This window comes from Trachypithecus francoisi, unplaced genomic scaffold, assembly GCF_009764315.1.
Source record: "Trachypithecus francoisi isolate TF-2019V2 unplaced genomic scaffold, Tfra_2.0 Lachesis_group6, whole genome shotgun sequence".
In the NCBI taxonomy this organism is placed as follows: Eukaryota; Metazoa; Chordata; class Mammalia; order Primates; family Cercopithecidae; genus Trachypithecus; species Trachypithecus francoisi.
Genome location: NW_022681471.1, coordinates 46,641,676 through 46,655,640, shown reverse-complemented (window position 1 = coordinate 46,655,640; position 13,965 = coordinate 46,641,676). Strand labels below are relative to the sequence as shown.

At 35.9% G+C, this 13,965-nt stretch overlaps 1 protein-coding gene across 1 annotated transcript in view; it reads left to right on the top strand.

Annotated features, from left to right (window-relative positions):
• NRK (Nik related kinase) overlaps window positions 1-13,965 on the top strand; it is a 140,271-nt gene that overhangs the window by 107,493 nt on the left and 18,813 nt on the right. Inside the window, 3 exon segments of the mRNA XM_033201516.1 lie at window positions 7,937-8,123; window positions 8,807-8,962; window positions 12,170-12,313. Of these exon segments, the coding sequence (XP_033057407.1) occupies window positions 7,937-8,123; window positions 8,807-8,962; window positions 12,170-12,313 (487 nt within the window).

Genomic DNA, 13,965 nt, shown 5'->3' with positions numbered 1-13,965 from the left:
ATACTGTTCCATTGATATGTGTGTCTGTTTTTTGGTTGCTGTAATTTTGTAATATATTTTGAAATCTGATATTCTGATGCCTCCAGTATTGTTCTTTTTCCTCAGGATTGCTTTGGCTATTCTAGGTCTTTTTTGATTCCATGCAAATTTTAGGATTTTTTTCCTATTTCTGTGAAGAATGTCATTGATATTTTCATAAGGAATACATAGAATCTGTATATTGCTTGGGATAGTAGGGTCATTTTAGCAATATTGATTCTTCTAGTCTATGATTATAGGGTGCCTCTCCTTTTGTGTGTGTGTCCTTTTCAGTTTCCTTCATCTATGTTTTACAGTTTTTCTTATAGAGATCTTTTACCTCATTGGTTAAATTTATTTCCAAGTATTTTATTTTGTAGCTATTGTATATGGGGTTGCTTTTGTGATTTCTTTCTCAGCTAGGTTGTTGGTGTATACAAATGTTACAGATTTTTCTATGCTGATTTTGTATCCTGCAACTTTACTGAATTTGTTTATCAATTCTAAGAATTTTTTGGTGGTGCCAAAGATTTTTCTATTTATAAGATCATGTCATCTGCAAACAGAGACTATTTGACTTCCTCTTTTCCAATTTGGATGTCTTCTATTTCCTTCTCTTGCCGAATTGCTCTGATTAGGACTTCCAGAACTAAGTTGAATAAGAGTGGTGAAAGTGGATATTTTTGTCTTATTCCAGTCCTTAGAGGAAAGACTTTCAGCTTTCTCTCATTCAGTGTGATGTTAGCTGTGGGTTTTTCATATATGGTCTTTATTGTTTTGAGGTATGTTCCTTCCATACCCAGACTGTCGAGAGTTTTTATCATGAGGGAATGTAGAATTTTATCAAATGCTTTTTTTTTTTTTTTGGTATCTTTTAACATGATAATATAATTTTTGTGTTTGATTCCATTGATGTGATGTATCATGTTTCTTGATTTGTATATGCTGAATCTCTCATGTATCCCTGGGATAAATCCCACTCGATAATGGTATATAATATTTTTGATATAGTATTGGATTCAGTTTGCTAGTATTATGTTGATTATTTTTGCATCTGTCTTCATCAGAGATCTTGGCTTGTAGTTTTTTGTTTGTTTGTTTGTTTTAATTGTTGTGCCCTTATCTGGTTTTGAGATCAGAGTCATACTGATCTCACAGAATGAGTTTGGAAGAATTCCCTTCCCTTCACCTTTTTTGGAATAGTTTGAGAATCGACATTAGTTCCTCTGTAAATCTTTGGTAGAATGTAGCACTGATGCTGCCATAGAGTACTGGACTTTTCTATGTTGGGAGACTTTTTGTTGTTGATTAAATCACATTATTCATTATTGGTTTGTTCAGGCTTTCTATTTCTTCTTGGTACAATCTTGCTAGGTTGTATGTGTCCAGGAATTTCTCCATTTCCTCTAGATTTTCTAATATATTGCTGTGTATTTTTCATAATAGTCTCTTATGATTCTTTGTATTTCTGTGGTATCAGTTGTGATGTCTGCTTTTTTGTTTCTGATTTTATTTATTTAGGTCTTGTATACTTTCTTGTTAGTTAATCTAGCTAACGGTTTGTCCATTGTATTTATCTTTTCAAAAAGCCAAATGTTCATGTTGTATTTCTTCTGTATTGTTTTTGAGTCTCAATTTCATTTACGTTTGCTCTGATCTTTATTCTCTCTTTATTTCTATTAATTTGGAGTTTGGTTTGTTCTTGCTTTTCTATTTCATTGAGGTGCATCATTAGATTGTTATTCAAATTCTTTCTGCTTTTTTAATGTAGTCATTTATTGCTATAAACTTATCTCTTAATACTGCTTTTACTGTATCCCATAAGTTTTGGTGTGCTGTGTTTCTATATTCATTTGTTTCTACATTCATTTGCTTCAAATAATTTCTTAATTTCCTTCTTAATTTCTTTATTGGCCAATTGGTGTTCAGGAGCATATATTTTTAATTTCCATGTATTGTTACAGTTTTGAATGTTTCTCTGGTTATTGATTTATAGTTTATTCTATTTTGGTCAAAAAGGATACTTGATAATAATGTTGATTTAAAAGAATGTTTTGAGACTTGTTTTGTGTCCCAACATAAGGTCAGTCTTAGATAATGTTTCATGTGCTGATGAAAATAATGTATATTCTGCAGCTGTTGGATGAAATGTTCTATAAATGTCTGTTAGGTTCATTTGGTCTATGCTGCAGTTTAAATCCAATGTTTCTTTGTTGATTTTCTGTATAGATGATCTGTCCAATGCAGAGAGTGAGGTGTTGAAGTTCTCAACTATTATTATATTGTAGTTTATCTCTCTCTTTAGATCCAATAATATTTGCTTTATACATCTGGGTACTCTAGTGTTTGGTTCATATGTATTTATAATTATTATGTCCTCTTGCTGAACTGATCCTATTATCATAATATAATGCCTGTGTTTTTCTCTTTTTTACATCCTTTGACTTTAACACCTGTTTTATCTGATGTAAGTGTAGCTATTCATGCTTGCTTTGGATTTCTGTTTGCATGGAATATCTTTTTCCATTTCTTCATTTTCAATCTGTGTGTGTCATTACAGGTAAGATGAATTTCTTACAGGCAACATATAATTGGGTGTTTTTATTTTTTTATTTTATTTTTTACTTTTGTTAACCATTCTACTAATCTATATGTTTGATTACAGAATTTTGTCTGTTTACGGTCAAGTTTATTATTGATATGTGAACACTTACTCCTGTCATTTTGTTAACTGTTTCTGGTTATTTTGTGTATCCTTTTTTTTTTCTATTCTCTTATTGTTAATCTTTGCTGTTATGTAATCTTTTGTAGTGATAAGGTTTGATTCATTTCTATTTCACCTTTCTATACCTACTTTACACATTTTATAATTTCATGTTTTCATGATAGTAGTTATTGTCTTTTTCCTTTCAGATGTAGGACTCGCCAGGCGCGGTGGCTCACGCCTGTAATCCCAGCTCTCAGGGAGGCAGAGGCGGGAGAGCTTGAGCCCAGGAGTTCGAGACCTGCCTGGGTAATATAGCGAGATCCCGTTCTCCACAAAAAGGAAAAAAAAAAAAAAAAGAAAAAATAATAATAATAATAAGCGCAACTCAGATGTAGGACTCCCTTAAGCATTTCTTGTAAGACCTGTCTAATGGTGATGAATTTCTCTGCTTTTTGCTTATCTGGAAGAGGCTTTCTTTCTCCATTTCTGGAGGATTGCTTTCCTGGTAATACTATTTTGGGCTAGCAGGGTTTTTTCCAGCACTTTGAATATATCATCCTATTCTCTCCTGGCTTATAAGGTTTCTGTTCAGAAATCTGCTGTTAGTCCAAAGAGGATTTCCTTCTGTGTGATAAGACTCTCCTTTTGCTGTTTTTAGTATTCTCTCTTGTCACCGACTTCTGACAGTTTCACTGTAATTTTCTTTTGAGAGGAACTTTTTGAGTTGAATGTATTTGATAACCTTTGAGCTTCCTGAATCTGGATGTTCATATCTCTCCCAAGATGTGGGAAGTTTTCAGCTGTTATTTTATTAAATAAGCTTTCTACATCTTTATATCTTTCTGGAATCCCATAATTCAAAAATACATCCTCTTAATGTTGTCCCATAAGTTCTATAGGCTCTCTTTATTATTTTCTTTTCTCTTTTTTCTTGTCTGCCTGAATCATTTTAAAAGACATGACTTCAAGTTCAGAAATTCTTTATTCTGCTTGGTCTAGTCAGCTGTTGAAGCTCTGCATTGTATTTTTTAATATTACTTGTTGAATTCTTTATCTTCAATATTTCTGTTTGGTTCTTTTTTAATGATACCTATTCCTTTGTTGAATTTCTCACTCAGATCATGATTTTTTTAAAACTTCATTGATTTGTCTATCTGTATTCTCTTGTATCTTGCTGAATTTCTTTAAGATCATTATTATTAATTCGTTTTCTGGCACTTCCCATTTTCTTTTCTGTTGGGTCTGCTACTGGAGAATTACAATGTTCCTTTGAAGGTATGTTTCCTTATTTGTTAATGTTTCTTGTGTCCTTGTGTTGATATCTGTCCATCTGGTGGAGCAATTGCTTCTTTTTTTTTTTTTTTTTTTTCCGAGACGGAGTCTCGCTCTGTCGCCCAGGCTGGAGTGCAGTGGCCGGATCTCAGCTCACTGCAAGCTCCGCCTCCCGAGTTTACGCCATTCTCCTGCCTCAGCCTCCGGAGTAACTGGGACTACAGGCGCCCGCCACATCGCCCGGCTAGTTTTTTTTGTATTTTTTTTAGTAGAGACGGGGTTTCACCGTGTTAGCCAGGATAGTCTCGATCTCCTGACCTCGTGATCTACCCGTCTCAGCCTCCCAAAGTGCTGGGATTACAGGCTTGAGCCACCGCGCCTGGCAGCAATTGCTTCTTATAATGTTATGGAGTAGTTTTCATAAGGAAAGACTTATTCCATAGATGGGTCCTGGGGTGTTGGTTGGGTGGGATGCATTAACTTTGGTTCTAGGTAGATGCAGCAGTGTGGCTCTATGCTGTAATATACATTAGTAATGTTTGCTAGTACCTCACTGGCCCAGGCAGCAAAACTTTGTGGCAAAGGTGGCACACCTTTGCCAGGGGTGGGCTTGCCAGGCTGTTTCTCAGGCCAGAGGCAAAAGCGCACATGCGGTGGGTTGGGTGGCTCAGGAATTTGCCCTCCGGGGTTGAGCTACCAGACTACTTCTCTGGGCAAGAGTGTGGTCACACAGGGTGGGACAGCTGGCTTGGGGTCTGGCTTACTGGGATCAGGGCTGCTGAGCTGTTTTCTGGTCGAGGGTGCAAGTGCACAGCAGTTAAGCCAGCCTAGAGTTGGCTTCGCTAATGTGCAGTACTGGAGTTATGGCTGACCTTTCCTGGGCCCAAGATCTGAGCAGTCGGGGTCACAGCATTTCAGCCATCAATGGGGGCTTAGTGAAATGACAGTGGAGCGGTAAGACTGGAGAGGCACAGTGTTTACTGGCCCCCAGAACATAGTGCATTTCAGCAGTGGCTCTAGATTGAAGATGGCACCAGGCTGCAGCAGCTTGTTGGGAAATACACAACTTTTGCTCCTTATCTGGAGCAATGTAGACACATGAATTTCAGGTACCTTCCCAAACTGAACTCAGGGCTTGTCAGGACTATGAAATTCTCCTGTAGTAAGTACTGCAGTTGTCTGTGGTGGCAATTGGGGCTGATGAGAGTCTTCTGCTTACCTTTTCCCGATAAGGAGAATTCCTTCCAGGCTCTGAGCTGGTCATGGTAGGTGAGATGGGGCAGCAGAAGCAGAGTACCTCACTTCCCTCTCTTTGCTGCCATTTTGAGATTCCATGCTATACAGTGACCTCACCACCCCATCACTGCACTCCAGCACTCTCCTTCAGACACAGCAGTTGAACTCTAATTGTTTATTCATTCTCTTTTTCCTTTTTTTGTGAGGGGGACAAGCACCAGATGCCACCAATAAGCTATCTTACTGACATCACTCCAATCAGAGCCAATTATTTTTTTCTGAGTTTTTTTATTGTGGTAAAATATACATCTCATAAAATTTACCATTTCAACCATTTTTAAGTGTACAAACAAGTTGGGTTTATTACATTCAGAATATTGTGGGATTGTCACCACTATCCATTTTCAGAACTTACTTTTTTTACCATCCCAAACAAACTAAACAATTAAGTATTGTTTCCCCATCCTCCAACCCCTGATAACCTCTATTCTACTTTTTTTCTTGGTAACTTATATAAGTGGAATCATACAATATTTGTCCTTTTGTGTCCGGCTTATTTCACTTTTTAGGTTTTCAGAGTTCATCCACGTTGTAGCATGGGTCAGAATTTCATTCCTTTTCAAGGGTGAATAATATTTTATCTTATGCATATACCACATTTTGTTTATCCATTCACCTACTGATGGAAACTTGGGTTGTTTCCACCTTTTGGTTATTGTAAATAGCGCTGCTGTGAACATTGATGTACAAGTATCTATTTGAGTCCCTGCCTTCAGGTTTGGGGGGGGCGGTATATAGCTAGGAGTGGCATTGCTACATCATGTAATAAGTCTACGCTTAACTTCTTGAGCAACCGATAACATAAAATTTTAATTCAAGTAATATACTGTGTTTATACAGTGATTTTGTCATTCACAAAACATTTATTGACTTTATCAATAGGTTTAAAATATTCAAGTAGTTCACAGATGCTACATCATAGAAATTATCACAGATAACATTCTCTGGACTGTGTGGTATTTGAACTTATTCTTGAGAAATGGGGAGTATCTGGATATTTGAGAACACAGGTGGAACTCCAGACAGAAAAAAGATTATGCTAGTCTACTCCCCTAGCCTATTTTCTTGTCACACAAACTGGCTTTGGAGATGCCATGCTCTTTCATGAATCAGCGCTCCTGTGCAAGCTGTTTCCTCTGGAAGGCTGCCCCTTCACCTCTTCTCTGTTTGGTGAATTAGTAATCCTTCATGGGCCAAATCAAGTATCAACTTTGACTTACCAAGGCAGAGTTATATACCCCTTCCTCTGTACTTTTGTCCATAGTTCCAATTTAGTACTTATAGTATTATTGTTAGTTATGTTATTTTTTTGCTTTCACACTACATTGTGAACTCTTAAAGGAAAGAATTATATCTAATCCTTGCTTGATTATTTGTCTACCAACTCACCCAACTTCAGTGTCTAATCTGGGACATGGCATATGATAGGCACACAGTAATTGTGGAATAAATCAATAAAGGATGAAAAGAAAGAAAAAAAGGAAAGAAGGAAATTCCATGGATGATTTCTAATGGGAAAGCAGTGCCAGTGGGAAAATATCTATGTCTATCTATCTATCATCTATCTATCTATCTATCTATCCATCCATCCATCTATCTATCTTAATTAAAGACATTAAAACAGGATATCCCAATGTAAGTTTCATAGCAAACCTGGTTATCTCCAGTTATCTCAAGGAACGTTTTGGAAATTTATACAGGAAGTGGATCTTCCTTTCATTTTAATTTAAAAAGGACATGGTGTCATGTCATGTTTTTGTGGTTGAAAAGTCATAAAAACCAGTCTTTTACAGAATAGCACAGCTCTCTCAGTGCCAAGAATCGCTGTTTAGACACAAAGATGAGCTTATCAACAGAAGAACTTACCAACAATAGTTGACATATTTTCCCACAGGACAGGGCATACCACATAAATTGTCACATTTTGTGGCTTTTATCCTTGAGTATTTTCTTTGTAAGTTGATGAAAGCCAGCTACATTTTCAGTGATGTATGTTTACACTCTTGAATTTGTGTTGTTTGATTTTCCTTCATTTTCTTTATCATTTGAAAATTATTTCTGCAGGTTTTTCATGCTTTCAGTTTTGTTAAGGTACCTTAAAGCAGTGGAACAGACACCCCCACACTGTGCTTTATATTTTTTCAAGAGGCTGTTTCGCATAGCCTAGCTGGATGTATGCTTTGGAATCACACAAACTTTGACTTCAAACTCTGCTTCCCCTACTTACTAGTATTATGACTAAATAAATTATTTACTATCTCTAAATTTTAAATTTGTATAAGTAAATTGGAGATAATTATACTTACTTGTTGGGCTATAGTAAGGATTCACAAAGATATCTAAATATGATGCCTAGCACAGTAGCTGATTCATGGTAAAAATTCCACAAATGTTAAGTCCCAAATTGTACAGTTGGGTACCTATAGCACCTTGCATTTCACCTGTACCATCAGTCATCTCAATAATAGATTAGTTCTCTCTCTTCTGATGACATTGTTGAGTTTTTCTAGTAAATGTGGATTTTATAAGAATGTAGATGTTATAGATCTTGCATTTTATTTTTCAAATGACCCCTCACTAGGCATATTTCTCCTACTGTTAACCTATTAATGAAATAAAAATCGGTTTTTGGACTTCTTTTAGGAGCCAGGTGGTGGAAATGAGGCCTCAAATGCCATTGACTCGGGTGCTGCACTGTCAGCACCTGATGATGAGAGCGACAATAAGGACATATCAGAATCGTCAACACAATCAGATTTTTCTGTCAATCACTCATCTCCTTCCAAAGGTTTTGGGAGGTCTGCTGATGCTAACTTTGCCAGTGCCATCTGTGAGTGTGTTCAATATAATCTCCAAATGCTACTATCTGTTCACATATTAAACAGTGTTTAACCACTGCTTCATGATCTGTTAGGAATCAAATTATTATTCTCACATCCAGTTGAAATAAATTCAGATTGGTATATGCTTTTAAAACATCTATGCTTTACTGAATCTTTATGGTACCTAAATTTGAACTACAATTGAGAAATTGAGTCCCTTATCTGGATTTATATGTGTTTTCTAATCACAATAACTGAAAATATATTCATGCTTAACAATGTATTTTAACCATCATGATTTGTGTTATCTGATGGTTTCAGAGTTACTGAAACTATACTTTCAGTAAAAAATAAAATACAGTAAAAGGAAAGAAATTTGTTTGTTTTTTATTTTGAGATAAGATCTCGCTTTGTCACTTAGGCTGGATTACAGTGGCATGATCACGGTACATGGTCACCTCAACCTCTGGTTCTTAATGATCCTCCCACCTTGGCCTCCCAAGTGCTGGGATTACAGGTGTGAGCCACAACACCTGGCCAAAGAAAATAAATTTGGCTAAGTCGTGCCTCATTTGTGGAAGCACTGTAGCATATAAGGTGAATAGATGAGTAATTTAAATTTTTTTTTCTATAACTCCATCAGGCACAGAACTAGTAATTTCTCTTATTATCTCCCCTTACATCTTTGCAGTATATGCTGGATTTGTAGAAGTATCTGAGGAATCACCTAAGCAACCCTCTGAAGTCAATGTTAACCCACGCTATGTCTCTCCTTCATGTAAAAAACCACTAATCCACATGTATGAAAAGGAGTTCACTTCTGAGATCTGCTGTGGTTCTTTGTGGGGTGAGTTTGGTTTGTTTTCTTAAAGAATATATTTTTATGTAGCAAACCTGTGAAAATCATAGACGTAGAATATTTGTTTATTCTTACCAAGTGATTAAAATAAAATATATTTATGGTAGTTAATTTGCTCAGAATTAGTTTTGCTGATTTTTTTTTTCACTCAGTGCAGTTGGGTGTTTGAATTGATAACCCCCTCCTTTTAAACCTGAGTTAACTTGGATGGCAGGTGAATCACGAGGTCAGGAGTTTTAGACCAGCCTGGACATCATAGTGAAACTTTGTACTAAAAATACAAAAAATTAGCTGGTTGTGGTGGCAGGTGCCTGTAATCCCAGCTACTTGGGAGACTGAGGCAAGGAGAATTGCTTGAACCTGGGAGGTGGAGGTTGCGGTGAGCAGAGATCATGCCACTGTACTCCAGCCCGGGCAACAGTGCAAGACTCTCTCTCTCTCTCTCTCTCTCTCTCTATATATATATATATATATATATATATAAAATATATATTATAAATATAATATAATATAAATACTATTATATATTATATTATATAATATATAATATATAAACACAATTGGACTAGATTATGATTGTTACAAAGTTTAAGATTCATATTTATTGCAAATCAAAACCACAATGAGATACCAACTGGTATCTCACAATGAGATACCAGTTAGAATGGCGATCATTAAGAAGTCAGGAAACAACAGGTGCTGGAGAGGATGTGGAGAAATAGGAACACTTTTACACTGTTGGTGGGATTGTAAACTAGTTCAACCATTATGGAAAACAGTGTGGCGATTCCTCAAGGATCTAGAACTAGAAGTACCATATGACCCAGCCATCCCATTACTGGGTATATACCCAAAGGATTATAAATCATGCTGCTATAAAGACACATGCACACGTATGTTCATTGTGGCACTATTAATAGCAAAGACTTGGAATCAACCCAAATGTCCATCAGTGACAGACTGGATTAAGAAAATACTATGCAGCCGTAAAAAAGGATGAGTTTGCGTCCTTTGTAGGGACATGGATGCAGCTGGAAACCATCATTCTCAGCAAACTATAGCAAGAACAGAAAACCAAACACCACATGTTCTCACTCATAGGTGGGAACTGAACAACGAGATCACTTGGACTCAGGAAGGGGAACATCACACACCGGGGCCTATTATGGGGAGAGGGGAGGGGGGAGGGATTGCATTGGGAGTTATACCTGATGTAAATGACTGGTTGATGGGTGCTGACAAGTTGATGGTTGCAGCACACCAACATGGCACAAGTATACATGTGTAACAAACCTGCGCATTATGCACATGTACCCTAGAACTTAAAGTATAATAATAATAAAAAAAAGAAAGAAAAAAATGTGGCTATTGTGATACACCTATAAAAACTAATAAAACTTAAAAAAAAAGATTCATATTTCTAATTTACGGTAGTGTTCAACATATGATACTTTATGAGGTATTCCAAGAAATATTTCTTCAGGATCTTGTTTTTAAAAAGCCTTGGAAATTTGTAGAGAAAGTTCCTTCTATAATGTCTTAACTCTGATAGACTTTTTAAAATCCTTTGTTTCAGAAGTATTATAACCACATTGGCAATGCTGAGACAATATTTTACCTCAAGCCAATCTGAATTATAAATGAAACAGAATAAATAAATGCAAGAAAGGGAGAAATCCAAAGTAATTGACAACCTCTGTCTTGCAATTTCTTTTCTTTTTTTTTTTTTTTTTCTGAGACAGAGTCTCGCTCTGACGCCCAGGCTGGAGTTCAGTGACGATATCTCGGCTCACTGCAAGCTCCCCCTCCCGGGTTCACACCATTCTCCTGCCTCAGCCTCCCGAGTAGCTGGGACTACAGGCGCCCGCCACCACGCCTGGCTAATTTTTTTGTATTTTTAGTAGAGACGGGGTTTCATCGTGTTAGCTAGGATGGTCTCAGTCTCCTGACCTTGTGATCCACCCGCCTCGGCCTCCCAAAGTGCTGGGATTACAGGAGTGGGCCACCGCGCCCAGCCTGTCTTACAGTTTCATAGATTTTGCTTAATGTATGATTGAACAAAGTACAGAGTTTTAAATTAAAAATAGAAATGGTAACAAATATTGTAATTATATGGATTAAAGAATTTTTAAAAATCATCTCAAAGTTCTACTAATTTAGTATGTCAAACAACAAGATAGCATGAATATTTCAGTCTGGCAACTGCCCAGAAATGTAGTTAATGTCTAATAACTCATTGTTATAACCTGTAATTTTATATTTTGAAAAATAAAAGATTATGGTAAAAATTGACTATACTTCTTCCTCCTTCTCTGATTCCTCTGTGAGAAGAAGATGCAGCTCCTAAACATGCCATTGGCCATAAGTTAGAGAACTGGTTAAAGATAGAGTGAGAAAATGAGGGCAAAATCACTTAAGTTTTCTCCTTATGCTCAGGGAGCACAGGTATGCTCCAAGGCAAGGAGGACTGTGAAATTTTATCTTGTTACATTACTTGGCTGGTTATTTCCTATATCACTTTATGGTGAAAAGCTCCCATAGTAGTTTCAAGTGTAATTTAACTTTAGTTCTGTCTTCTATTTCAGTCCTCTTATTTGATCTTTAAACAGTGCTTATGTTTGAACCAATAGAGCCAGTCAACAAATAAAAGAGAGTGTAGAAATTGAGATACATGAAGGTAGGAACTAATTTCACAGGCATTTGGCAACGGTAAATTTTTAACAAATGCATGAACACAGAATCATTCAATTTAAAAACAATTATTTACATATAATTATTTTAAAAGCATTCATTTACTTATGTTTAGAAATGAGAAATGAGCTGAATTGAACTCTTTGCATGTGCTAGACTAAGAATGTTTAATGATAATTTTCAAAAAGGTTGATTGATTTTGATAAAGTTCAGAACACTACTAAAGGGTGCTAAGATATACATAAATTTCCATTTGTGAGATGGCATACCAGATGCCAGCCAGTGGAATACTGCCAGAGGGAATTATCTTCTATATTTTTATGTATTTCATTGAAATTTATTCTGTTGGTAGAGAGTACATAGTTACACAGTATGAGGTCAATATGGCCTAAACTGATAAGTCATCTTTACATAGATCAGCATACTAGAATAGCAAAAATAGTAATATAGATGCAATTATGAAAAATAATCTGAGCTAATATAGCACTTTTTATATATGAACAGGAGTCAATTTGCTGTTGGGAACCCGATCTAATCTATATCTGATGGACAGAAGTGGAAAGGCTGACATTACTAAACTTATAAGACGAAGACCATTCCGCCAGATTCAAGTCTTAGAGCCACTCAATTTGCTGATTACCATCTCAGGTTTGTTAAAGAACTAAAATTAGCTGAGTAATTATGCAGATTAATTAGTCTGCAAACTGGGTTAAAGACTTTCTCAGGTGAAAGTGTTAATAGAAGAGCACTTTAAATATAAACTTTAATAGGGACACCAGACTTTCCTACTTGTATTCTCTTATCTATTTACAATTTAAAGTAATTTCCTTTTATTGTAAAGTACCTAACCTAGGTTACTGATAAGAAAAACCACAACATTTGCATCCTTGCATGTTCTCTCCAGTGCAGCCTCCTGCAACTTCATATCTCTAATTTTCATTCACTCGTGCACAGGACTGCATCAACATCCACCATGTCTCATTCTTGTGGTGTGTTAGAAGCAATAAAGAACAAAGTGAATAATAATCAGATATAAAAGAGACTTGTCCTTAGTATACAACCTTATCACAAGGGCCTACAGATAGAGTTTGTAACAGGACTGGATTCATTAAGATCTTTACACTTTTTCCAAATAGTAGTTAAATTTCTTAGTTTTGGTCAGTCAGATCCTGAACCTTAGAATACAAGAGAGCAAGTAAATGAGTGTTAAGAGTGATCGTGATTAGTAGACAGCATTTAGTATCAGGAAAGCACCAATATTAAAGCTGACTATAAGCAAAAGATGACTGACAAAAGGAGAGGAAAAGTAAGAAAATATGGCTTGTCTATGGAATGAAATGATGCTAATTACAGACTTTATATGAGTTTATATATTTTTATTATATATAACATGCTTTATATATAATTAGTGCACAAATTGCCATGTTGCACACTAATGATTGTGTATTACTCCTAAAATTATTAACTTTGCTTTATGTTTTGGTTAGAGGAGAAATCCCTTTAGAGGTATGCTCAGACTTCATGATTTTTTATATCAAGTTTTATAGTCAGTTGCTTATAATGGTTTAAGGTACATAAAAGTAATATTTGTTGTTTGAAAACATCTGGATGGCTTATAGACTACATATCTGTATAACAGATTTCTTTACTCTTTATCCAACTTCCTCTAATCCAAATGTGTTCTTCTCTAATTCTTGAGCTTCTCTCAAATGTGGAATACTTTTCCATCAAACAGTGCTGAGAACATCAGTATAAGAAGATACTCAGTAGTTTAAAGCACAAATTTATTTTACCATTTAAGAAATAGAATAGCCGTTGTGTATTAGTCCGTTCTTATGCTGCTATAAGGACATACATGAGACTGCGTAATTTATAAAGGAAAGGGGTTTAATTGACTCACAGTTGCATATGGCTGGGGAGGCCTCAAGAAACTTACAATCACGGCAGAAGGGAAAGCAAACACGTCCTTCTTCACATGGCAACAGCAAGGAGAAGTGCAGAGCGAAGAGGGGAGAAGCCCCTTATAAAACCATCAGATCTTGTGGTTTATAACTCACTATCATGAGAAAAGCATGAAGGTAACTGCCCCCATGATTCAATTACCTCCCAATGGGTCCCTCACTCAACACATGGGGATTACAATTTGGATTACAATTCAAGACCATATCACATAAATGTAGATGTCTGAACCTTAACACTGCTTCAAAAATGTTATATTAAAAACATATGAAAGATTAATCACATAAGTAAGAATCCTATTGTTGGCCCTAGAAATCATGTAATAATAAACCATAAAAATG